Here is a 26,671-nt window from a genome sequence, read left to right as displayed (position 1 = left end):
CTTCAGAACAGTGGAAGGTGGTAAGAGATCACAAACACCACTCTGCTTTAGAAATGTGGTTTATTTTGTTGCCACCTTGTTAGTATATACATAGTATTTTTATACCTTAATGCTTATTCTTGATGGCATCTGTCAGGTATTTGTATTTGAAAAGATCAGAAATGAGATTTTTTTTCCCTCTTCAAAAAAGTCCTTTATTTTCTGATGACCTCATTAGGTTGTTTTCAAAACCCCACTGTACTGTCTAAAGAGCTACCATTTAAGCTCTAGACAGCCTGTAGAAATGCAAGCCTGGTGGTCTGTCCTCTGTGGTGGGGGACAAGAGTGAAGAGAATGCAGCTGCTCCCTTTGGGCCAGTGTCGGCTGCTGAGCAAGGCCCACTGGACAGTAACTTGGAAGCAACGGGGAGTTCACCATTGAGTGCCAGGACCACCAAGCTCAAACATACAGAGCCCCCAGCCAAAACTGTCAGCCCTTGTTGGCATGTCTGTGTCAGGTATAAAAATAAAGCTGCTGTTGTCAAACAGCAAGGTTTCCATAGCGCTCGCCGTCTTGGAGACAAGGCCACGTTGGAGGATGGCCCACAGTTCCTTGCAGCATCCACTGGGGTGTGTCAGGGTTTCAGAGGATCTAAGACTTCTGGTGTCCTGATGCTTCTCTGACACCACCTTGTAGGGAGCTTTTACATGTGGCCTGAGGGAAGTGTAAGAATACAATTAGGCCACCACTGCCTCTATCTGTCCAGAGAGCCCGGACTCTGTAGCTCTGGCTTGTTTTGCCTTCCTCCCCCGCCCCTTTCTTTTCTTTTTCTTTCTTTCTTTTCTTTTCTTTTTTTTTTTTTTTTTTGATAAGGTCTCACCACCTACCTCTTTTGTTTTTATTCTAGGGGACAGGATCTTGGTATATGGCCCTGACTGACCTAGAACGTGCATCAATCCTCCTGCCTCTGCTTCCCAAGACTGGGACTACAGGGTATCACTGTATCTGGCCCCACTTATAACCTGTCATAACTGTGAGCTCTAACCAGAGGACTCAACAGAGGGGCCTGACGAGGCAGGAAGGCAGGGCAGAAGGGCAGTGCAGTCTGGGGCCCGAGCTGACACCCAGGCAGGTGGCTGTAGGGGGCTGGGCTGAAGAAGTGTGGCCTCCAGAACAGCCAGGGGCAAGCAGCAGCCATACCCTGAGCTCACGCAACAGCAACCGGAAGTACGTGATGGAGCAGGCAGAGTAGTGAGGCAAGAAGATTCTGCCTTTCTCCCAGAAATACAAAAGGTCACATTCAGAACCAAAAACTTTTGAGATTTTGTAGATTCACAGTTTGGGGTAAGAAAAAAAAGAATCAAGCCTAAGTTACAATTTAATGTGACATACTCTTAGGAGTGGTGTCCCAGGGACAAGAGAGCCCTAGACAAGCTGCTCATCAGCTGATTAGCGACATGACCGCCTCTGTGTGTGTGGGGAGCAGGGGAATCTCCCACACTTCTCAAGAAACGCCTGGGGGAAGGCTGAAGATGGAGGAAAGCAATGAACACCAGGTGGCTATAGCTGTTGGACATGGAAGGGCCAATGGACCCTTTCAGGATACACAGAGACAGCTGTCCTGGAATCAAAAGGAGTTGGTAAGCCAGGCATGGTGGAAAAAATCCTTTAATCTTAGCGCTTGGGAAGGCAGAGGCACATGAATCTGAGTTTAAGGCCAGCGTGGTCTTACATAGTGACCTCTAGGGCAGCCAAAGGGTATATAGACGGGCTGTTTCAAAACACAAAACAAAGCCGAGTGTGGTCACCACGCCCTTAATCCCAGCACTCAGGATGCAGGCGCAGGTGAGTTCCAGGCCAGCCTGGTCTACAAAGTCCAGGACAGCCAAGGCTACACAGAGAAGCCCTGTGTGGGGTGGGTGTCAAAACAAGGAGCTGGTGACTAGCCAGGGAAAGGAATCAGCTGGGGGGGGGGGGCCCGCACTTTTTTTGTTGTTGTTTTTGGAGACAGGGTTTTTCTGGTGTAGCCCTGGTTGTCCTGAAGTTTGAACTCACAGAAATCCACCTGCCTCTGCCTTCCAAGTGCTGGGATTAAAGGCGTGTGCCACCTCTTAATAAAGGACCTTTGGCTCTCATCACACAGCACAAGCGCTTGAAGCAGAAAGATCGGCAATGAGCCGCCAGGACAGTGAGCATGCTTCTGGAAGTGGGAGTACAAGCCGCGCCCCACAATCTGGGTTAGGGTCTTAGGACCAGTCTCAGTCTCTAGACTTCTTCTGACACAGCCTCCCTATATAGCCTAGGTTGGCCTCGAACACTCAGTCCTGCCTTAGAATTCTGAATGCTGGAATTACAGGGGCCCCTTATGAATCTGCATTTGAACAGGAACAGTGCTGAGGACACATAGCCATCCTGAGGCAGAGATGGGTGGGGTGGGGGAAGGACACAACCTTCCTCACTAACCCCAGAGCACCAGCAAAAGATGAGGATGGGGACACCAAGGGTTCCAGGGGCCAAAACTGGAGCCAGGCCACAGACAGGTTTATTGGCTTCCAGCCTGAACAGACCTGGAAGCCCATAGCCTGCTGCTACCAGGAGCTAAAGTCCCCAAAGCCCCGGCTGGGCCTCTTCTTGGCTGCGGGGAGAGCAGTGCTGGTTGACGGTTCTTCCTCGGCTGCTCGTTTCCTGAGACAGGAAGAAATATACGCCAGTTACCACAGAAGAGCTGGGAAACTGCTCACAGGCAGCCTTCCCTTCAGAAGCACCGTCTCTCCAAAGAGCTGCTCCCACAGTCCAGCTATTAAGCATCCTTGTCGAGACCCTCATGAGGCAGGCCCCATGCGCCATAGGCTCCTGTCTGCTCTGTGGTGCTCTTGCCAGCACTAGGAAGAGAGGGCTAAGGGAATGCCGCCCATCAGTCACACTCACGTGGCGGCGGGGCTGATGTACTTGCCCACCCCCTGGCGGTATGTCTGTGGGCCCTGGCTCCCAGGCTGGGGCTGGCTCGTCTTGGCCTTGGCCTCTGGATCTACTTGCTGCTGTGTCTTCTTCCGTTCCTGGGCAATCTGGGAGGTAGCAAACGTATCTGAGACAGAGCGCCAGCCTGGGGTCTTCTCACCCCCAGCTAGAGGGGGGGCAGTGGCTGATCCAGAGCCTCAGGGTGTGCCCTCCTGCTCTCGCCCAAAAAGGACATGACTTGCTTGGCACCATCCCCCAGGCCTCACCTGGGCATCAGCCTCCTCATAGGGGTCCACAAACACTGTGGTTGCACATATCCTCACTTCCTCCTGGTGGCAGAAAGACTCCATGAGCAGGCAGCAGACTCCCCCAACCAGCACCCAGCAGGCAGTGGTGCTCTGTTCTCTCTAAGCACATACCTTAGGACGGTCAGTTTTAGGGTCACTCTCCACATTCTCCATAGCTGTCAGTGTGTCAAAACCCCCAACAACCCTGCAGCAGAGAACAGAGCTGGCTGGGGCTTCAGGAGCAGAGCACCTCACAGCAGAGCGGAGATGCACCAAAGAGGACTAGCACACAGTGTAGGGCCTCTGAGGTCAGACCAGTCACCAGGCAGGACTGGATGGGCCACAGCGGGGAAGGAAGCAGCAAGCCATACCCAGCCCGGCTTGCTGACTAAAGCGTTACTTGGAAGACATCACAGTCCTTGCTCCCATACTGTTTTCCCCCAGTTTGCTGAGACCGGGTCTTATTAACCCCAGGTTGGCCTTGAACTCAGTAACTAAAAGAGGCCAAGAACTAATAATCCTTAGGCTTCCAACTCTCAAGAGCTAGGACCACCACTGAACCAAGCTCTTTTCCCCCTATAACTCTATGACTGAATTGTCAGTGCAGATTGGTCCACCCACCATCCTGGGAAAATCTGCTGACCCTCAGACTAAGTGATAAGGAACAATGCGGTTCAGACATCCAAAAAGGTGCCCTGAGAAGGAGCATGAGCTAGAACTGCAGGCCTAGGGAGCCAACCCCCCCCCCCCCACAGAAATAAGTCCTTGGTGGGGATAGTACGAGGGCTAACAGCCAGGCCTGGGGGATGGTAGTGAAGGCCCACAGTGCACCCCAGTCTGTACAGATTTGCACTTACCGTCCAAAGATGGTATGCTTCTTATCCAGGTAAGCACAGGAACGGAACGTGATAAAGCTAGGGGAAAGTACAGAAGATGAGGGAAGCAGGAGGCTCCCGCCTGTAATGACAGCTTCAGCAGAAGCTGCCTGGCTTTCCATCTGGCAGCTTCCTTGCACCTTGTGTGATCCTCCCCACTGTCTCAGCCAAGGCACACAGCTACATCCCTGGACAAAGCCCAGAGTTCAGCTGCCAACCTCACATGGATCCAAGCAGGGGAGGCTGGAGGCTGGAGGCTGGAGGCTGGCTATCAGACTCCTTGGAGGATGGCACAACCCCATCATGAGTCCTGCCAGGGGCTGAGCACTGAATCAGGCCTCCAAAGTGAAGTAGACCAGCCCAGACGTGTACTGTTTAGCAGCTCTAGACTAGACTGTAAGCAGGAGGGAAGCGCAGGTGGGTGTGGGCCTCACACCTGCAGTACCAGCACAGAAGCCTGAGCTGCACAGATCTCATCTCTAAATAAAATGGAAAGCAGGCCGTCTGAGGATCCTACCCAGAGTGGTAGGTAGACATGGTCCTACTGGGACAACAGTCCACACCTCTCCGTGGGCCACAGAAGACTGCGTCTGCAGCGAACACGCATCCCCCAGGAAGCGGGCACTCCGGAGGCCACACACCAGGCCCGCACACCTAGCCTAACCCTTCTTACTGTCTGGGCTCATCATTTTTGTTCCTGCTGTTCAAACAAGGACTCATTTGACTATGCTGGTCTCGAACTTACTATGGAAACAAGGATGACAGAACTGATTAGTGCCTCCAACTCACAGGTGTGTGCCATACACTACCCCAGGAGGCCTTTGGGGACGCGCCCGTAAGTCCCACCCTCAGCTAGCGTGCTACTCTGGCAGCTGACCTAGCCTCCTCAGCGAGCGTGCAGTGCCTTGTTTACTCTGACCTGAGCCTGGCACAACTTTTAGGGGAGAAGACCTCCCAGCAGCTGAGCAACTGGGACTCACAACTGAGACTTGTTGGTGTTGGGCCCCGAGTTGGCCATGCTGAGCACCCCACGGCCTGTGTGTGAAAGGTTGGGGCGGAACTCGTCTTTGAAAGGCTTGCCCCAGCACGACTCTCCGCCTGGAACGAAAGGAGCACGGTGAGCGGGAGCCCCGTCAGCAGCGGCGGGGAGCCCCGGATGCCAGTGCCTTCATACAAGCTGACCCTCTGGGCCAGGGGCTGAAGGGCTAAAGCTACAAGGCGTCACTCCAACAGATGGGTGGAAGTTATAGTTGGCCATGTAGCTGAAGGCTTGGGGAAGTTACTATGCCCTGTAGAGCCATGAGAAGTGGGTTCTGAGGACCACATAGCTCCCTCTGTCTTGTTATGGTAGGATCCAGACCTTCACTGTGGGAAAACCAAGGGCAATGCCCAGGGCGGCCCGGAAGGCCAACCACTGAGTAGCAAGCCACCCCCACACCCGACATTCCCAGGTCTGAAAGACTGCACATACAAAGCTCTTCCAACCCAACTCCCTACCAGGCTCCACAGAACCGCCACATGCATTACTCCAACAAAAGCGCCTAGCCCTGGCACCTACCTGTGCCTGTACCTGTCGGGTCACCGCCCTGGATCTGCAAAAACAAAACCCAGTGAGGACACTGGTTCTCATGGTCCCTGTCACCCAATGCTCTGAACAGGCTCCCCGAAGGCGTGTGCTGCAGGGGGGACAGGGACCTCCTCTCTGACCCCAGGTCTTCTTGGCACAAGACACCCCTGAAACCCCTGCCCTGGCCATGCAGTCTGAACTAAGTGGCTGTGGCTCCTGGGCGTTGCCCGTGTCATCAAGCATCTACAGCCAGCACCAACTTGGACAACTCACCACGAAGTTCCTGATGGATCTGTGAAAGATGGTACCATCATAATACTGTTTCTTGCAGAGCTTGATGAAGTTTTCACAGGTTTTTGGTGTCTGCAAAATATCCCAACACTCTGTGAGGCACAACAGTCAACAACAGTCACAGGAAGCTACCTATCTGTAGACCTAGGTTCAGCTATCTCCAAAAGATAAGCAAAAGATCAGAGAGGGAGCCAGGCCCCTTTCCAGGGATCTGCACATATACCTCCCAAGCAGCCCAGGAGGTGTGCTGGGTTGGAAGGAAGGAAGGAAGGAAGGAAGGAAGGAAGGAAGGAAGGAAGGAAGGAAGGACACTTTGGTTCTCAGTTGGAGTCAGGCAAGCCTTCTTAAAAGTAAACTAACTGTAGCTCCACATTTAAGCCATGACTCTCCCATGGCCCCAGAAACCACCCAGAGAAAGCCCCGTCCTCACCAGGTCACAGTGCAGCTCTAGGTTGAGGTCGCCCTTGTTGGTGTGCAGCCTCACATAGCCCTTCTTCTTCACAAACTGGTAGCGCAGGACATCGTCATCGATGACAGCTGAAAACAAGCCCTTACTTCAGCAAGCTGCTCCATTCAGGCCTCCGGCCTGCCACAAGATCACCACCAATGAGGACCCAGCCCTGAGAGAGTGCAGGAGCCAGAGGCTAAGGGGACCATATCCAGGACAACCCAGCCCTGGAGGCTCGAGGGGCCTGAGAACAGGCCCTTCAGGACAAAAGACAGGAGCACATGGTGAGGATGCCTTCTGGCAGCCTGTACTCACAGCCTCCTGACTCAACACACACCGTCTGCAGAGAAGTCCCCAACACACCACAACCACAACCACCAGAGACTCAAGTAAAAGCACAGTGGGGATGCTGCTGAGGCAAGCAAGCAGGAAGCCCCACTTGAACAGGTTCAAGACACAGGGGCAGCTACCTGCTTCATGCGTGGTCTCAGGTACCATGGCAGTAGAGGTGAATGAGGCACTGACCTTCCCTGTGGAGTAGTGGGCCTGCAAGGAAACCATGTGCTCACACCATCGTCGCCTCCCTCACAGCCCAGGGAGTGCCCAGCCCACACAGAGAGCTGGCCACGTCCTGAGGACCAGATTACTGGTACCAAGAGGAACAATGCCTCGTTGAGGCAATCAGGGCCCAAGGCCTCAAATAGGTTGCAACTAACAATATTAAGTCAAGACAGAAAGAACGCCCACATAAGTGTAGCCTTCTCCCAGGATAAGAATACAAAGGCACTTGTAAGTTTCTTTCTTTTTTTCTTTCCTTTCTTTCTTTCTTTCTTTCTTTCTTTCTTTCTTTCTTTCTTTCTTTTTGGTTTTTCAAGATAAGAGCTTCTGTGTAGCCTTGGCTGTCCTGGAACTCACTTTGTAGACCAGGTTGTCCTAGAACCCAGAGATCGGCCTTCCTCTGCCTCCTGAGTGCTGGGATTAAAATTGTGCACCACCAAGCACAATTTTTTTAAAAAACAATTATGTCGACAAGTGTAGTAGCATGCACCTTTAGTCTTAGCACTCAGGAGACAGAGGCAGGCGTGTATCTCTACGTTCGAGGCCAGCCTACAAAGTGAGTCCAGGCCAACCAGGGCTACACAGAGAAACCCTGTCTTGAAAACCAAGAAACGGACTGTGGGTATGAGTGTTCTGCTTGTGTGTACATCTATACACAGCACGCATGTCTGCTGCCCTCAGAGGTCAGAAGAGACAGTCAGATCCCCTGGACAGCTGTGAGTGGGAGACAAACCTGGGTAACCACGATCTCTTTAATGGGAGAGGGAACAAATGTATTTTTTCATCATGTAGGAGGGAGAAAAAACAGGATTGCTCAACAAGACACTAATGCCTGGCTGTGTTCAGATCGAGAAAGGATAAACAATGAACTTTAATTTCCCAGGATAATTCCCCATGTGGGATGCTTGACCACAGCTCAGGCTCTCCAGACTCTGCCTAAATGGGAGAAAGGCAAGACAACACCTATCGGCGAAATGTGCTGAAGAGATCCCAGCGACACCGCTGTAGATAGGGCTGGCCGAGGGCAGACAAGTATGCTCGCCCCAAGAAAGTCCCAGGTGAGGGCTGAGACCTTGGTAGCCCCAGCAACCACAGCCCTCGCCACCATCACAGATCTGCAAGCCCTTCTGCCCCTGCCCTGAAATGGGATGCCAGAGATGGCAGGCAGCTTGGCCACTAAACCCTGGCTCAGGGCCACGGCACAGGGCGGCCCTGTTTCTGCTGAGCCACTCCTACCCCTATTACCAAGACTGCGCTAGTTAGTCCCAGCACTTCCAGATGCACCCCAGGCCCTGCCGGCACCTTCCCCAGAGCCAGGACAACCACTCACGGCGTTCAGCTGGTCCACCTTCCTCTTCTCAGGGGCCTTCATGGTGGCTGCTAGAATCTCATCTCCTTTGAACTCCCTGTAGAGCTCCTGGAGCGTCTCCCGGGTTTCAGCGTTTGTGTTCTTCAGATAATAAGATGGATCTTGTCTGGCCTTCTCCTCATCTACAAAACAGTGTACAGGCCCTGAGCAGCCAAGGCCACACAGGGTCTCAAGATGAGCTAACAGGGATAGAGACGGAGCTGGCCACATGAGCAGAAGCCACAGTGGATTGATGAGGGCACAGCTCTCTGGCCATAGCACAGCCATACTTACTGCCCCTGGTCATTGGCAGCAGCCAGTAGGTACAGCAACGTAGGAGCGCACAGAACACACATCATGGTGCTGCGCTCCAGCTCTGGAGGCATGCCCTTCATACAGCCAATAAGAATCTCAGGATGGTCTGGATGTAGGTGTCTCCTGTTCTCTGTATTTACCTACATACTGCAATCTTTCTATGCCACATGTTGCCTGCTAGGCAGTGAGCATCCCTAGGCCTGGCCTCTGGGTCTCCTGAGCTCAGTTATTCCTAAGCAGTGTGGTTTAAGTCTCTAAATCCTGACTGGTCCACAGGGTTAATCAATATTGAGTCAGGAGTCCTGCTTCCTGTGAAGATGGAGGCAGCTAAGCTCTGGGCATAAGTCTACTGGCTCCTTGGTATGGAACAAATGAGCTCAGAAACTTTAGCCACAGCCGGGTGTGGTGGCACACACTTTTAATCCCAGCATTCGGGAGGCAGAGGCAGGCAGATCAATCAGAGTTTGAGGCCAGCCTGGTCTTGAAGTGAGTCTAGGACAGCCAGGGCTACACAGAGAATCCCTGTCGTCTCAAAAAATATAAAAAATAAAAAAATGAAAGAAAGAAGGAAGGAAGGAAAAAGAAATTTCAGCCATAACCGAGCATAGTGATGCATGCCTTGCCTTGAATTCCAGCACTTAGGGAGGCAAGAGGTAGGTGGGTCTCTGAGAATTTGAGGCCAGCCTGGCCTACAAAGAGTGTCCAGGACAGCCAAGGTTACAGAGAGAAACACTGTCTTAAAACAAACAAACAAAAACAAAAAACAAGAAAGAAAGAAAAACAGAAACATCGGCCACTCCATAGTATGTCACGGTGTGCTCAGCCACTCCGTAGTATGTTATGGTGTGCTCAAAAGCATGGGCCAACCACAGAAAGCAGGATGACCCAGGGCCCAGTCTGCACCCCTAGGCAGGTCTGATGTCACCCAGAGCCTTGCCTGCCCCTAGGCAGGTCTGATGTCACACTCTATCACTGTGCCCTGAAAGGAGCAGTGGCCAACAGGAATTCAGAAAAGTACAGGGCCACCAGGGCTAAGGGAAAGGGAGGATCTTGGTGTTTCCAAGACTACAGTCAGCTGCTTCCCTAACCGTCTGACAGGCATGGCTCTTGCCTGTGATCCCAGCACTTAGAAGGCAAAGGCAGGAGGACACTGCAAATTTGAGGCCAGCCTCATCTATACAGGACATTTCAGGACAGCCAGGGCTTCCCAAAATAAAGAAATTTGAAGCCTAGTTAATCAAAAGCCACTCTGGAGCCACAGTGTCTGAGCCCACACATAAGCATGCACCCGTACAATACTCACAGTGGCCGTGCTGTCCATACCTGGATCTATTATTTTCAAGTTGTTCTTCACATGGAAGAAGTTGGAAACATTGAATTTATCCAAATTGGTGGGGTCCTGTGGCAAGAAGAGAACACTCAGAAGCACAGCTAGGGCTGAGGCAAGCATCTGTTCAGGCGTCAGAGGCTAGACAGGCGCCTCCAGGGCAAGAGGCTGCAGTGAGCTGTGGGGATTAGGGAGTTAGCAGGAAGGAGGCTGCGCCTGACACAGCGACAAGCACAGGTGGTGTGAGTCCAAAGCACAGACTGCCCAGCTGTTCATCAAGCAGTACGCCCTGCCTCCAGGGCACAAATAAGGAGCGAGGCTTGCTGCCAGGTAGCACAGGCAGCTATGGGGCCAAGCGTCAGTAAGAAAGGCACGAGCCGCAGCGTCCTCTCAGCTCTATCCATCTAGGCCCTCCACCCACCACCATGGAGACAGCCGTGCCAGGTGCTGCTCTGGAGTGGAGTGGGATGTGCTGAGCAGCCTGAGTGTCCTGCAGCCTACGATGGGGAGTGGGGGGGAAGGACAGGCAGACGCAGGCCCCTGGTCCGGGAGCCATGAGCACTGGCAGGCAGCATGGTGGCTGTGGGGAGGGGTGTGGCACTAAACAATAGCTGGGGAGCAGCAGCCAAGGATGCTGTGGTACAGGACAGCAGAGCTGGGAGGGGAGGGCCGGGGGAGGCTACTCACCTGCAGGGTGATGATGTCTTGCCTGGAGAAGGGCTCATCAGTTAACAGGTCCCTCAAGTTCTTGGCCTTGATGTTCAGCTGCTCCACTGCCTACAGCAGGACAGAGACGCCACGGTCCCGTCTAAGCCTGGGCACGGGGCTAAGAGGGGGCCACCCGGGGTGCACAAGTCCAAGTGCTCTCTTCTTCCTGGCAGAGACTAGCCAAACCAACCTGGCTTCCTCAGGCCAGAGCTCCAACATGTGCTCTCCGGCACATGTCCTGTCCTTGGCCTAGACTGAGCCGGGAAGGGACACAGCTCCTGTCCCTCCACCAATTCGGCACCTCCCGCTTCCTAAGAACTGTGCCTCTTCCGATCGCCCTTTACTCCATGTTCCTGCTCAGGCAGCCCAAACTGCCTGCCTGGGTTTCAGGTCCAAAGACCTCCAGAGTCACCTCATCTTTATTTTAAGCCCTCATAAAGTAGGAGGGCTACCTAGTCAGAGATGGTGTCTTGTGATGGAGGCTATAAAGCCCATGAAGACAGGAATGGTCACTGTTCCTGGCTCACCTCCAGCACTCAGCCAGGCTGTTGGAATATTCTCAAAGCACACTTGAGTGCCCAACATCAGACACTCCCACTCACTGAAATGGGGGTCTACCTCATAAGTGTAGACATTGCCAGTTGTCCGGATGGCCACAATATGGGTGTTGTCTGTGAACACGGAGTACAGCACTGGACAGTGGTACTGCCCTAGAGAGAGCACACAGGAGCTTTGATTAAGTGATCAGCACGTATCTATCTGTAACTCTAGCTACCCAAGAGCCTGAGGCAGAAGAACAGAGCACAAGGCCACTGGACAATTAACAAGACCTCTCAAAGTGAAAGTTTACAAAGCAGGCTCTGGGCGGTCCAGTCTGCCTAGCATGTGCTAACCCTGCATTCGCTCCCAGGATGACATGAACCTTAGGCCAGCTGCCAAGACCTGGGACCCACAGGGCTGGCATCCATTCAAGCTCCACACCTACATTCCTACTCACTTTACCAGACCAAAGCCCTTGTTTTCCTGACTCAGAACAACAGTCTGACGCCTCCAGACTGGCCCAGGTGAGCACCTTTCCCTTGTAAAGCCATGCCAGACAGGAGGTGACTTATCTTTCCAGAGGCCCCGTCTCCATTGCTCACTACCTCTCATATCCAGAGTACCCACCACTAACTACCCTGGCCTTCCTCAACTGGCTCTCTGTGGTAAATGCCAGCTAGCCAGCATGCCCACCTTCCTGCCTCAACAGATGATCTCCCATCAGCAGAGGTCTTGCCTAGTGAGTCCTGGCCGACAGATGGTGGGAGGGCAAATAGAGAGATCCACATGCATCTGGATAGACTAACATAAACACCTCAGGTTCAGCCAGGCGTGGTGGCGCACGCCTTTAATCCCAGCACTTGGGAGGCAGAGGCAAGCTGATCGCTCTGAGTTAGAAGCCAGCCTGGTCTACAAAGCCAGTCCAGGACAGGCAGGGCTTGTTACACAGAGAAACCCTGTCTCAAAAAAAAGGGGGGGGGGGCTGGAGAGATGGCTCTGCAATTAAGAGCAACTATTTGCTCTTCAGAGGTCCAGAGTTCAATTCCCTGCAACCACATGGTGGCTCACAACCATCTATAATGAGATCTGGTGCCCTCTTCTGGCTTGCTGGCACATATGCATACATAATAAATGAATCTTCTAAAAAAAATTTTCAGGTTGAATATAAAAAAGAAATCACACACACAGGAAATTTAATCATATACCACTGGGTGTATATTTGATGTGACCGGGGAATTTCTGTTCATTTATTTTTTTAAAGTTTCACAATGATATTGCAAAGATGTAAGTCATTATCTTTTCTATTGTTGGTTTTGTTTTGTTTCGAGACAGGGTTTCTCTGTGGAGCCCTGGCTGTCCTGGGACTCCCTTCTGTAGAGCAGACTGGCCTTGAACTCACAGAGCTCTGCCTGCCTCTGCCTTCCAGTACCCAGGTTGTACCCGTTGCTCACATGGTTTCAACAGGGCTAGACTCCTGCCGTGCACCAACACTCTTGAGCGCATGTCTGCCTTTGCTCTGCCCAGAATGTTCTTCCCTGATCTTCACCCAGCTCCCTCAGCACGTTTCCTCTCAGCTCCTGTCTGCTGCCCTCACTGGGCATCCTGCTGGCCCTTCCTTCCTCTACTTCTATCGAATATGATGTACTGTTCATTTCCTGCCTCGATGCCTCTCCATCAACTAGAGCTCTTCTCAAAGACACACATACACACACACACACACACACACACACACACACACACACACACACGTCACCCCACCTGCGTGTTGTCTGCACACACTACAGGAAAATCTCAGTATGAGACACATAACCTATGAACACAAGGCTGCTATATATCAATGAAGACAGATGCCTGCCTTGCTAGTGCTTGCAACATTTCCCTAGAAAACACCCAGTGAGCACTGACATCAAGCTCACCTGTGGTATCTGAACCAGAGTGAAAGGAGACCCCTTAGCCAAGACCACAAAGAACCTGCACAAGATCAGACCCCAGGATGGGGGTAGGGCATCTGGAACCAGAGCTGCATCGTCTGGGCAGGCAAGGAGAGGCCTTGAAGGATTTAGAGCAGGAGGCTGCAAGTGGGCAGAGGTCGGACAGAGCAGTAACGATGATGACGGTCTACACAAGAGCAGACTGGAAATGCCTTGCAAACATCCAGCACCTCAGCTGGGCTGAGCGACTTCCACCTACAGCCAGTACCGAACATGCACAGGGCTCAGCAGCAGCTCACAACAGCCTAACTGCCTTTGTGGGATCCACCTAACCCTACTTAAACTACCTGGACCTTTCAGAAAGAAGAGTGAGGCTGGAGAGGGGGCGCAAAGGTAGAACACTTGTTTAGCATGTGTGGGCTCCAAGTTCAATCTCCAACCACAAGAAGAAAGAAAGGCAAGCCGGATGACAGACAAGGCGCTCGGGCGTCTGTGGACCAGTCCTACAGCTGCTATGAAAAGGACTCTCACCTTCACTGTTCTTTGCAAAGTTCAGCTTGATCAAGGACTTCCCGTCAAGTTTCTGGAAGACACATAACAATAATAAGTAAAGGGTGAAGTAACATGGAGGCCACCCCGTCAGGAAGGGCAGGGACAGAACAGAGAGCTCTCTGCCCAGCTGACCCCCTGCAGCTTACACTGGAGTGAAAGTCTCCCTGGGAAGTCTCCAGGACACAGCAGGGCTCGAGGCTTGTAGAATGGCAAGCCCCAGCAGTGTTGCTGACTGTCTGTAAGCCCAGTGTGAGCAGATGCCTAGATCTGTAAACACACAGGCACCGCCGGATGTAACGGGTAGTCAGCAGGCTAAACGAAGAGGCCCTGGAAGGAATGGTGTGTATTTCCACAATGTCTGAATTTGTCTTTCTGGAGCCAGGTACCAAAACCAGGACCTTGCCTGGTGCGGTGGCGCACGCCTTTAGTCTCAGCACTGGGAGGCGGAGGCACTTAAGTCTCTGTGAATTCGAGGCCAGCCTGGTCTACAAAGAGAGTTCCAGGACAGCCAGGGTTACACAGAGAAACCCTGTCTCCAAACACACCTCACCCCGCCCCCGACCCCCGAATAAAAGAAAGTGGAAGAAGGTCAGTGGTAGAGTGTGTGCTTAACATGGGTAAGGACCGAGGTAAGGAAGGAGAGGAGACCATGCCTAGGAATGCTATGAAAAAACATCCCCCATGGGATTCCATGAGCAAAACGGCCCCAGCTTCTAGCCAGTAAGAGGTGCATGTAGTTTGGCAGCTGCAGAAAATAACCCAAATGACAAGATCTGATAGCCCAAAGAGCACCTGTGATGCGGAATGCAAGCGTAAAAAGCACCCAGGTGGCACTAACAACAGTGCCCACCAAGAAAGAGGCAAAGATCACAAGGACAACTGTAGACAAGAAACCAGAGGCGGCTGCTTGGAAACAAAGGCTGGCAGAGAACAAGCCAGCAAAGGGAAGCCAGCACAGTGTGGCACACCCGTAACCCCAGCACTCGGGAGGCAGAGGCAGGTGGATCGCTGTGAGTTCGAGGCCAGCCTGGTCTATAAAGCGGGTCCAGGACAGCCAAGGCTACATAGAGAAACCCTGTCTCAAAAAACAAAAACACAAAGAGTTCCCTAGATCTGGGTTGAAAATGTTCCTGTGAATGGGACTGGACTTCAAGGAGGTCGTCAAGTTTGCTCCACCAGCAGTGGAATCGGCCTGGCCGCGGGTCCTGAACCTGGGCCGACTGCAACTGCTCAGGAAGCTCTCGCTGAACTGTACCTGCCCCCAACACACCACTGCGCTAGGTGCCTGCTGAGACCGCCACTGCCCTAAGGACAGAAGCCCTCTATCCTTGAACATCCGGCCGGCCCAGTCTCCACAGCGCTTTCCTCTCTGCCTGCAGGCTGGCCCAAATTCACACAGCGCCTCTCATGATTCCTGAGCGCTCTCCCTGGGGCCAGCAGGTTCCTTAGAACACCAGAGCTATCCTTAGCACAGTCAGACTGTTGACCCCACCTGGGTGTCCAACCCACCCAGACTATGTCCAGGGCTGTGAAGGTTCCCTAATATGGCATCTCAATGCCATCATCTCTCATCCTCAGGACTAAACACAGTTAGCTCCTAAGAGACATCCTTGGCCATCTATCTTCCCTCGTTCCTCAGCAGCCCTGTGTCAGCTCAGTGACACACCTAACCTGACTGCCCCCTCCCAGGTTGGGCCCCCGCACACAAGTTGATGCCTTCTTAAGAGGAATTCAGCAAATAGATAGAGAACTAGGGCCAGAGAAGGAAAGGAAACAGGCCTCTGCCACGCAAAGGGACCAAAGGACCAGAGGCTGATTAAAATGTATAAAAAGTGAGGGGAGGGAACGAGCTGTTACCTAAGCCTGAAATACTCTTCCTGAGCGGCACCGAAGCCCAGTACTAGACCTGTGTGCAGGGCACACGGGAAGGGGCTTAGCTGATGGACATCCAACTTTCTTTTTGCCCATTAAAAAAAATACACACACACAAATTGTGGGGCTGGAGAGACGGCTCAGAGGTTAAGAGCACTGTCTGCTCTTCCAAAGGTCCTGAGTTCAATTCCCAGCACCCACATGGTGGCTCATAACCATCTATAATGAGATCTGGTGCCCTCTTCTGGCCTACAGCCACACATACGGGCAGAACACTGTATATATAATAAATAAATACATCTTTTAAAAAATAAAATAAAGGAGGGGGGATCTTTGTGGAGACGATCAGAGGAGGAAGAAGGCTCTTGGTTCAGTTGCTGTTTGCAGGGCTGCTGGATATCCTGACGACTGAAACTGGTATTGCCCCCAAAGAACCCAACAACGCTAAAATGCCAGAAGTAGCTAAAGAGAACTCAGCCCCTCTCTCCACTAACTTTCTTTCACTCCTATCTGATGTTGGGGTGTTGGAAGGATTGGGTGATGAAGAAAAGTAAAGGCATAAGGAACCCAATAAAATTGATTTTAAAAGTATGTGCTATAAAAAAAAAAAAAATTGACAATTCCTAGAACTGTCAAGGACATGGGCAAGAAGCATTTTCTCTGTACACTTTTCCTTCTTTCTTTCTTTCTTCCTTCCTTTCTTTCTTTCTTTCTTTCTTTTTTGAGGCAGGGTTCCTCTGTGAGGCCTTGGTTATCCTGGACACCCTTTGTAGACCAGGCTGGCCTCGAACTCACAGCAATTCACCTGCCTCTGCCTCCTGAGTGTTTGGATTAAAGGCGTGCACCACCATGTCCGGCTGTACACTTTTCTTAAGAGTTTTAAATGTTACGCCCTTGAGGGGCAGTTGGCCAGTAGTTGTGGACACTGACAATGCATCTACTTTTGACTCAGCAGTCCTAGAAGAATATACCTGTGTGCTCGAGACATGCGCAATGGGCCATTCCCTACACATCTGCTGCAGCGGCAAATGACAGAAGACTCAGTAAAGATCAGCCACAGACACAAGAGCAAAGACGGCTACCACCTTGAAACTGTCCCCTGACCTTGGGCCATGGCATATGCACCCACACAGGTGTACATCCAAGCTTACACAGCACAGCCACTAGGACAGACACAGCCTCACAGGATGCTGTTGACACTAACACCTCTGACACTCCCCAGCACCTTGCAGAGCACAGAGCAAGAGGCGAGGCTGCTGTGAGGACACAGTCTAAGCAAACAGAGGCATAGGCAGTGCTGCACAGTCACAGAAGATTAGTGCCAAGGCCGCTCAAGATACCAGAAGCCACAAATAGTCCCTAGTACTCGCATAAAACGCTGGTGCACTGAACAGATCCTATGTGCATCCTCAAGTCAACATTTAGCCATCTCTACACTGCTTGCTACCTATTACCATTTAAATGCTACTCAATTATTTTTTTCTGATACTGTTTAGGAAACAGCAACATAAAAAAGTAATAGTATTCAGTTCAAATAAAACTTTTTCACAAATAGTTCTTTTTGACCATGGTTGATTGAATCCAGGAAAATAGAATCTTCAAATACAGAAGGCCACCTGTACATGCACATATGTGTACACACAGAGGGCCACCTGTACATGCACATATGTGTACACACAGAGGGCCACCTGTACATGCACATATGTGTACACACAGAGGGCCAACTGTACATGCACATATGTGTACACACAGAGTGCCACCTGTACATCATGCACATATGTGTACACACAGAGGGCCAACTGTACATGCACATATGTGTACACACAGAGGCACAGAGTGCCAACTGTACATGCACATATGTGTACACACAGAGGGCCAACTGTACATGCATATATGTGTACACACAGAGGGCCACCTGTACATCATGCACATATGTGTACACATAGAGGACCAACTGTACATGCACATATATGTACACACAGAGTGCCACCTGTACATGTACATATGTGTACACACAGAGGGCCAACTGTACATGCACATATGTGTACACACAGAGGGCCAACTGTACATGCACATATGTGTACACACAGAGGCAGCATTCCTACAAAGTGGAGGACTGTCATTCCCAGACTCTGTGAGCAATTCTCTACCACCGAGAACGAGAGAACTGCAAAGACAGGAGCAGAGCTCTCCCTGGCAGCCTGTAGCTCTCACAGCAACCTACCTCTCCATTGCTGGGGTTGGTCCCATACTTCTTAAGCCACGGAACAATGTTCCTGATAGGGAGAGAACAAAAAGTATATCACCAGGATGCTGGAGAGATGGCTCAGCAATGAAGAGCACTCGGTGCTCTTGCAGAGGACTCAAGCTCCCAGCACACACATGACGAGCATTAACAGCCACCTGTAACTCCAGGTCCAGAGACTCCAATATCCTTTCCCAGCTTCCACATGCAGGCAAAAAAATCCACACATATGAGATAAAAATAAACCTTAAAGCCAGGTGGTGGTGGTGGTGGTGGTACACACCTGTAATCACAGCACTCAGGAGGCAGAGGTAGGCGGGTCTCCATGAGTTCAAGGCTAGCTTGGTCTACAAAGAGAGTTCAGGACAGCCAATGCTACACAGAGAAATCCTGCCTTGAAAAACCATAATAATCATCATCATCTTAAGACCCAGGTGTAGTGGTGCATGCCTTCCCAGCACTCGGGAGGCAGAGGCAGGCAGATGTCTGTGAGTTTGAGGCCAGCCTGGTCTACAAAGTGAGTCCAGGACAGCCAGGGCTACACAGAGAAACCCTGTCTTGAAAAACCTTAGGAAAAAAAAAAAAGAAAAGAAAAAAAAGGAAAGACCAGAGGTCAACCTCTGGCCTCCACACACACATGCACCTGAACACAACTGCACATGAACAAATACCACATACTTACGTGTCAACATGCATGCACACACATACCCCCACACCTACAAACACACAAAAAGAAATTTTAAAATTCAAGAGAAAACTCACAGCAAGTCAAAGATGACACCTTCCGGGGTGCAGACTGGGTAGACAAAAGGCTGCAGAGAGAGACTGGAAAGGACAGAGATCCCTGGTCAGCTTCTAGGCACACTGAGCATGCTACAGTTCCCACCACCTTCCCACCAGTTCCAAGTGCCCTCTGCCCAACACACCACTGAGAATACAGCACTGACCCAGGAGCTGTCTCAGTACTAGATGCAGCAGAGGCCCATTTTATGTCCTGCAAGATTTTGTTGTCAGACTGAAGTCAGAAAGAAGTCCCTCGTGGTGGCCTTGAGAAGCAAGACTGAGATTCCCTGTCCAGATCCTCCCACAGCAGTCTGACTAAGCTTTTATCCCAAGAGCCACCCTCCCCCATGCACACTACCCTGATGTGTGCGGGGAACATGGCTGAGTCAGAACTGAATCCTTGGGAATTTCTAAAACATGGAGAGAGCCCTAGCTACCACAACCACTTCCCACATGTGGGGCCCGCATCTGGTGCACTGCACGTGCCACTGCTTTTCTTTCTTCCTTGTGATGGTCTCAAGTCTTTAATTCTAGCATTCAGGAGGATGAGGCAGGTTCATCTTATACAACATCATATAAAACAAGCAGTTGTAGAGATCTAATTGTACTTTAAAAGAGATGCTTAACAGGCAGGCAAGGGGGCGCACACCTGTAATCCCAGCACTCGGGAGGCAGAGGCAGACAGATCTCTGTGAGTTTGAGGCCAGCCTGGTCTACAAAGTGAGTCCAGGACAGCCAGGGCCACACAAAGAAACTGTCTCAAAAAAAAAAAAAAAAAAAGGCTGGGTGTGGTGGCACACGCCTTTAATCCTAGCACTTGGGAGGCAGAGGCAGATGGATTGCTCTGAGTTAGAGGCTAGCCTGCTCTACAAATCAAGTCCAGGACAGCCAAGGTTACACAGAGAAACCCTGACTCTAAAAACCAAAAAAGAAAAACAAAAACAAACAAAGATAAATAAATAAATAAATAAATAAAAGGAGAGAGATGCTAAGAAACAAAAAGGAGTAATAAAGACCCCCCCCAAGATAGATTTCATAGTGCTTTATTGACTTAAAATTTTTTTTAAACAAATGAGCAAAAAAACAACAGCTGCATAATGGGGAAAAAAAACTTCTGAATTACAACCACCTATCTATTTTAAGGATGTCCTACTTTAGAATGGAAGGCGGGAATTGTGTTGCATTGGGGAAGAAGTTTTGACTTTGTTTCCACAGGAGAAAATTTTGCTATGGATTCCATCTAAATCACTAAGGATTAGACCTCCTGAGAGCTAGGCTGCACACATGAAGGAAGAACCAAGAGCAAGACAGGTGAAGTCCATAGGAACAGCTCTGAAACTGTGAAACATGCATGTCTCCATCCACAGGCAAACACAGCCAGCAAATCCTATTGCTACAGAGTCCTCAAGACTTAGCATGCAGAGGCAGGTGGATCTCTGTGGAGTTCAAGGCCAGCCTGGTCTACGGAGAAAGTCCAGGACAGTCAGGGATCTATGGAACAGAGAAACCCTGTCTCGAAAAACTAAACCAAACATAAAGAAAACAACAACAACAACACCCCCAAAAAAACAAAGACTGGCCAATACCCTAATCTTAGGGCGCCCAAAAAAGAGATGTCATCACCAGACAGGAAGCAATTTTAGAGAATGACACCCCATTCCCAAAAGGTGGGGTGGGTGGTTTTGGTCCTGGTCAAGAGGTTGGATTCAGGGACCTCCTTTCTCTCCTCTGTCCTTTCTTTTCTATCCAGTGCTGGGGAAGGGTGGGAGAAAAGGGATGGGATGAAGGGGGGAGTCTAAGGCCATACCACCCTGAACGCACCCCATCTAAAAGGAATAACAGGATAATTAAGAAAAGCAAGCCAGGGGCTGGACAGATGGCTCAGCGGTTAAGAGCACTGGCTGCTCTTCCAAAGGACCTGGGTTCAGTTCCCAGCAACCACATGGCAGATCTCAACTGTCTGTAATTCCAGTTCCAGGAGGTCTGACACCCTCACACAGATTTACACAAAGGCAGAACACCAATATACATAAAATAAAATAATTTTTTAAAAAATGCAACTTAATAGTTAATCAAACTATTGGGTAAGACCAATAGTGTTAGGTACTAGTTTACTTAATTACAGAAATATGTTTCCTAGGTTGAATAGAAACAAGCAATGTTTGCCTATTGGGATATATTGTAAACAGACAGATGGTCTTCAAAAACCTCAGAGATCTAGAGAATACGACGTTTAAAGATGTTGTATTAATAAAAAGCCTTTCTGACAGTGACACATGGCTGCTCTCGGCAGCTCCCCCACTATACTTCAAAGAAAAGCACAGAGCCTCCGTATGGAATCTGCTTCAAATGTGGCATGCTAGCCATTGGGCGAAAAACCGCCCTTGCCTCCACTGTACACAGCATAATAGGCATGGTAGGCAGTCCTTCACAATTCCTGCTTCACAAAAATGTCTGTCAGATATCTGTGGCCAGAAGGATGAAGACGATGCCCCAACATAGCAGAAGAATCTCAGGTGATGTCTAGGTAGCTAGCTGTTTCTGTCATTTCCATAGCTTTGGGAGTTGTCTGTTCTGCACTTTCTGTTTACTCAGGTAATATTTATCCTTTGCAGGACTCTGATGGGGTGAAGACTAGATAATTATAGCCTCACATTAAGTTTAAGTTGTTTAGGATTTAAGAAATGTTTTACTTAAATTCTGGAGAGATGGCTCAGTGGTTAAGAGCACTGTCTGCTCTTCCAGAGGTCCTGAGTTCAATTCCCAGCAGCCACATGGTGGCTCACAACCACCTATGCTCTCTAAAGCTCTCCTCTTGTGTGTAGGTGTACAGGCAGATAGAGCACTCATATACATAAAATAAATAAAATCCTTTACAAAAGAAAAGAGAGAAAGAAAGAAATGTTTTAAGGCCAGGCAGTTGTGGCGCACCCCTTTAATCCCAGTACTTGGGAGGCAGAGGCAGAAGGATCTTTGTGAGTTCTAGGCCAGCCTGGTCTACAAACTAAGTCCAGGACAATCAGGGCTACACAGAGAAACCCTGTCTCGAAAAACAAAAACAAAAACCCAAACAAAAGAAAAAGAAAATGCTTTAAGATCTAAAAAGATATGTATAGGCTGATAAATGCAAGTTATGACAGAAAATTATTTAGGTACAGAACTCTGAACTCACCAAGATAGTAGAATACTTTCTCCAACACTGCCAAATGCATATGGACTGGCTACTGTAAAAGTAATTCTCACTTGATAGTTTGTTGTTGTTGTTGTTTTAAGATTTATTTATTTAGCTTGGTGTAGTGGTGTATACTTTTAATCCCAGCACTCTGGCACGCAGATCTCTGTGAGTTCAAGGCAAAACTGGTATACAAAGAGGGCTCTGTGTAACAAAAGAAACCTTGTCTCAAAAAAAAAAAAAAAAAAGATGTATTTGTTATGTATACAGTGTTCTGCCTGCATGTGACTCATGCATGCCAGAAGAGGGCACCAGATCTCATTATAGATGGTTGTGAGCCATGGGAATTGAACTCAAGACCTTTGGAAGAGCAGACAGTGCTCTTAAGCACTGAGCCATCTCTCCAGCCCACCTGATAGTTTTTATAATTATTCTTATTGTATATAGTCTATTGGTATTAGAAAAAGAACCTTTCATTGGCCTGAAATGGGGAGATGTAGCGATAGTCTCTTGTGTTCTGTGTAGAAACCACCTGTCAATAAAATTCTACTGGCCAATAAGCTGAGGGAGAGTTAGATGGCAGGACTTCCGGCAGGGAGAGAGGACCTCTGGGACAGAGTGAGATAGGAGAGAGAGCAGACTATGAAGTGGAGGAGAGGTAGCCAGCCACATAGCTGAACTTAGTACAGACAGGATAAGAAGTTACAAGTTAGTTGGATAACAAGCCAAAGCTTACAGCACAGGTTTATTAATAAGTAATAAGCTTCAGAGTCATTTTTGGGGGACTGGGGCACAGGTGAAAATGCTCACAGCTACAAGCCAGTAAGTGGCTGGAGCAGAGGCAGCAAGGCAAGTTCTACAGAGTATAGTAGAGAGCTTGCTCCAAGCACATCCTGAAGGGCTAAATTCTCCACCCAAAGGGACGAGTGGGGTTAGAGGCATCCGGGAGCAGTGCTTTCTCAAAGATCAACCTACACCAGAGACTATTCACCCATCAGAGTTGATGACCCTCCCAGGAACAACAGAGGAAGGCACCCTGCCCAGTGACACTTTACTCCTTCACCCTCCCTGAGCAGGTGCTACTGAGCTTCCATAAGCACAGAACATGGCGTCCTGGGGGTGCAGACACAGGGAGGCCAGCTTCCGGAATAAAACAACTACATCCAGGCCTTGCAGTATGGTCTGTTCCCTTGGCTCCCTGTGCTGCAGCCTCTCTCCCTTTCTCACAGCACTGTGGCATCTTGGCTGACAGGGTGCAACTGAGTCATCAGACCTTCAGAGTCAGAGCTTGGGAGGAAAGGGACACCAGCCACAGCTGACTCCCACCCTATGGCACTCCTTCCTCCCCACGGCACCTTGGGAGGAGCAGGATGTGGAGATGGCTGAGTGCTAGGCATGCTTTCACAGCACTTCCTCTGCCCAGACACCAATACGCCCCAAAGCAACACTTGATAGCTTTGCATCAGGCTGCCCTCCCCTTCCCACCAGTCCCTGAGTCCCCAAGGAAGGGAAGACAGGCCTGCCAGAATCATTATTGTTGCTACTGTTGCTGCTTACAATCTGGAGCAGGAATACAGCATTAGTGGCATGGCTGCGGGTCGGTCAGGCCATCTGGGCCACAGCAGCAGCAGTACTCCCGGGATAGACACCAGGGTACTGGGCCTCTCAGCCATAAAATAACTTAAGAGGGTCTACCCAACCTAAAAGGTATGAGTGAAGCTGAAAGCTAAGACTGGTAAACACAGATACAATAACCAGGAAGTACTGATGCCCTGTCCTCATGGCTGGGTCCACCTTCTCCAGCTCACGGTATCTGTCAAGATACCACACAGAGAAATCCCTGCATGCATCTTGAAGGGCCAAGTTCACCCAGATGGTACATGCTAAACATCCCTAAACTGAAAACTCAAAGTGCTCCAAACTCTAATTTTCTTGGTATCACATCAGGCTCCAAAGAGTTTTGGATTGGGGGATATTTTTAAATTTTGGTTTTCAGACCAAGCATGATTTTCAGACCAACTGTCTATGCAAATATACTCCAGATCCATATGAGTATGATACTCTATAATGCTAATAATTGGGAGGTAACAGCAGGAGAATCAGGAGCCCAAGACTAGCCCAAACTACAGAGTTAAACTGTTTTAAAACACACATACATGCCAGGCGTGGTGGTGCACACCTTTACTCCCAGCACTCAGAAGGCAGAGGCAGGTAAATCTCTGTGAGTTTGAGGACAACCTGGCCTACAAAGTGAGTCCAGCACTGTCTCCACAAACAAACAAAACAAAACAAAATAAACAAACAAACAAAAAACCCCACACACATATTTTGGAAGAAATAACACTCAACCAAAAGAATGCAGAAGGCTTTAAAAGGTCTTACCTGCAGTGGTCAAAAGGTAAGCGTCGAAAACTTGTCTGTGTGATATCTGTTTAAAATGAAATAAAACACAGAAACCTTATTCAGAAAATATTTCATCTACGTATACATACCATCAAAACTACATTACTAAGCCCGGCGATGGTGGCACACGCCTTTAATCCCAGCACACAGGAGTCAGAGGCAAGCGGATCTTTGTGAGTTTGAGGCCAGCCTAGTCTACAAAGTAAGTCCAGGACAGCCAGGCAGTTACACAAAAAAACCCTGCTTCAAAAAACAAACAAACATGCCAGGCGGTGGTGGCGCACACCTTTAACCCCAGCACTCGGGAGGCAGAGGGAGGTGGATCGCTGTGAGTTTGAGGCCAGCCTGGTCTACAAAGTGAGTCCAGGACAGCCAAGGTTACACAGAGAAACCCTGTCTCGAAAAACCAAAAAAAAGAAAAAGAAAAAGAAAAAAGAAAAACAAACAAACAAAAATTATGACTGTGTCCTTTTTTCTACAACCTTGGCAACTTTGGGTATTAACTATCCTTTTTTTCTTCCTATAACGAAAAAGTCTGCCTGGCAGTAGTGGTGCACACCTTTAATCCCAGCACTCAGGAGGCAGAGGCAGGAAGACCTCTGTGAGTTCAAGGCCAGCCTGGTCTACAAAGTGAGTCTAGGACAGCCAAGGATACACAGAGAAACCCTGTCTCGGGGAAAAAAACAAAACAAAACAAAACAAAAAACAACAACAAAGAAAAAGTTTATAGCACTTCCTAAAGGTCATTTTAAATTTTATATATATATATTTCCCCCCTTTTCAAGTCAGGGTTTCTCTGTGTAGCCTTGGCTGTCCTGGAACTCATTTTGTAGACCAAGCTGGGCTTGAACTCACAGAGATCCTCCTGCCTCTTGCCTTTAACTCCCCCCCACCCCCTCCCACAGTGCTGGTATTAAAGGAGTAGCCACCACTGCCTGGTTTTAAGTTATATATATTTTTTGGGGTAGGGGTTTCAAGACAGGGTTTCTCTGTGTAGCCTTGGCTGTCCTGGAGTCGCTTTGTCGACAAGGCTGGCCTCGAACTCACACCAATCCACCTGCCTCTGCCTCCCTAGTGCTGGGATTACAGGCATGTGCCACCAAGCCCAGCTTAAGTTATATTAAAAAAAAAAAAAACTCCTCTAAGATGTCAGCATGTACTATGTTGAGTACATGTCCTCTTTTATGAGCCATGCGCTCAGACCAGTCATCTACTGTCATGTCAGCGCCCTGCCTCTTATTCACTGCTCTAGATCACTCAGTAGGGAAGACTTGCAAGCCCTTACCTGGCTTCCTGCCACCATAGAAGTGCGTGTACTCAGCACAAGTGATGTACCTGAGGAAGACAGAGGATGTTACTAGTTCCCGTCACAGAGAAGACCGAAGCTGTACAAGTAACTTACCGCAGAACTGCCACTGACAGGCGGAAGCAAGGGCAGTCAGTGGCTGAGCCGCAGCTGAGTCTTAAAGATCAGGGAAAGTATATTTGTCTTCAGTGTGACAGGAAGCTGTCGGGTTGCTGTGTAAATGTTTCTACTGCGTTATTGTACTGTGACCATTGTCTTCAGGCTACGTGTAGTAAATCACGGACTTACCATGTAACCAATGTGGTAGGACAGGAACACTGCAGGCTTAGGTGTTAAATCGACCAAGAGTTCCCTTTAGGCATATTAATTTTGAGAAAGCTTTTAAGTTTTCCAAGCAGAGACTTGACTAAACAGCTGACAGGGCAAGCGAGACTTACTTACAGACTATGAGAACAGATCAGAAATTAAGGGCATACCTGGGAGGTTTGGGATCAGGGGAGGGGACGCCCAGCAATGAGGAATGGGGGGGTTGGTATCATTGACGCAGATAGAAAACAACGCGCATGTAAGATCCCACTAAGGGCCAGGAAAGAAGTCCAAGGGCTGAAAGGTGGCCACCCGATGTGGCAATCCAGGAAGTCAAAGGCATCCTTCCTTGCAAGCAATTGGCGCGGGGGCCGGGGCATTTACTATACGAGTTTCTAGTTTCCGGGGACAACAGAGGGGAACATGGGGCACGGCCCGCTAGCCTTAAACTAGAAGATTGTCGCCTGTGTACAGGCTGGCAGGCGAGAGCCAGGACGAAGCGGGGCGAGCTGCGCAGGACACCCAACCAACTCAGGGGAAAAGCTCGCGGGCAGAAATAGGGGGCGGCAGGGGCGAACCCCAGAAGCGAGTTAGTCCGGCCAGCGGATCGCTCTGGCCGGCGCCTGTGAGAGCTGAGACGCGAGGTGCAGCCCAACTCACATCTTGTCTTTCTGGTGCTGTCGCTTCCCCATCTTGGCGACGAACCCGAAACAACCACAGCCGATTCTCAAGACTCTGGCGCCTCGGCTTTCTCAACTACTTCCGGAGCGCGACTCACCCGGTACCGGAAGTTGGAAGTTAGGCATTCTGGGAGCTGTGGTTTCCGGGTGCCCAGGATACGTCGAGGGCCAGGTAGCATCTGCTTATCCCGTCTCCTACCAAACTGCGTCCGCCTTCCCG

The 26,671-nt window shown here is 50.0% G+C and overlaps 1 protein-coding gene across 2 annotated transcripts; it reads right to left on the bottom strand.

Moving 5' to 3' along the window:
* Positions 1-43: 43 nt before the first annotated feature.
* PPIL2 (peptidylprolyl isomerase like 2) lies at positions 44-26,671 on the bottom strand. 2 transcript variants are annotated; one of them, XM_084801918.1, is made up of 21 exons: positions 26,432-26,670; positions 25,445-25,494; positions 24,139-24,184; positions 18,564-18,626; positions 17,781-17,832; positions 13,664-13,715; positions 11,280-11,371; positions 10,641-10,730; positions 9,950-10,025; positions 8,294-8,454; positions 6,876-6,951; positions 6,388-6,494; positions 5,940-6,029; positions 5,658-5,691; positions 5,080-5,197; positions 4,082-4,138; positions 3,357-3,429; positions 3,204-3,266; positions 2,908-3,044; positions 2,547-2,664; positions 44-693 (listed from the first exon to the last, which is right to left on the bottom strand). In XM_084801918.1, the coding sequence occupies exons 1-20, from the start codon at positions 26,461-26,463 to the stop codon at positions 2,568-2,570; spliced, it is 1,566 nt and encodes a 521-aa protein (XP_084658044.1). In that variant the 5' UTR covers positions 26,464-26,670; the 3' UTR covers positions 44-693; positions 2,547-2,567. The 2 variants fall into 2 exon arrangements, with proteins under 2 accessions (XP_084658044.1, XP_084658045.1); XM_084801919.1 differs by lacking the exon at positions 18,564-18,626 and having other exon boundaries at positions 26,432-26,671.

Source organism: Acomys minous (assembly GCF_964271855.1).
Source record: "Acomys minous genome assembly, chromosome: 11".
Taxonomy (NCBI): Eukaryota; Metazoa; Chordata; class Mammalia; order Rodentia; family Muridae; genus Acomys; species Acomys minous.
This window is presented reverse-complemented; position numbering and strand designations above follow the sequence as displayed.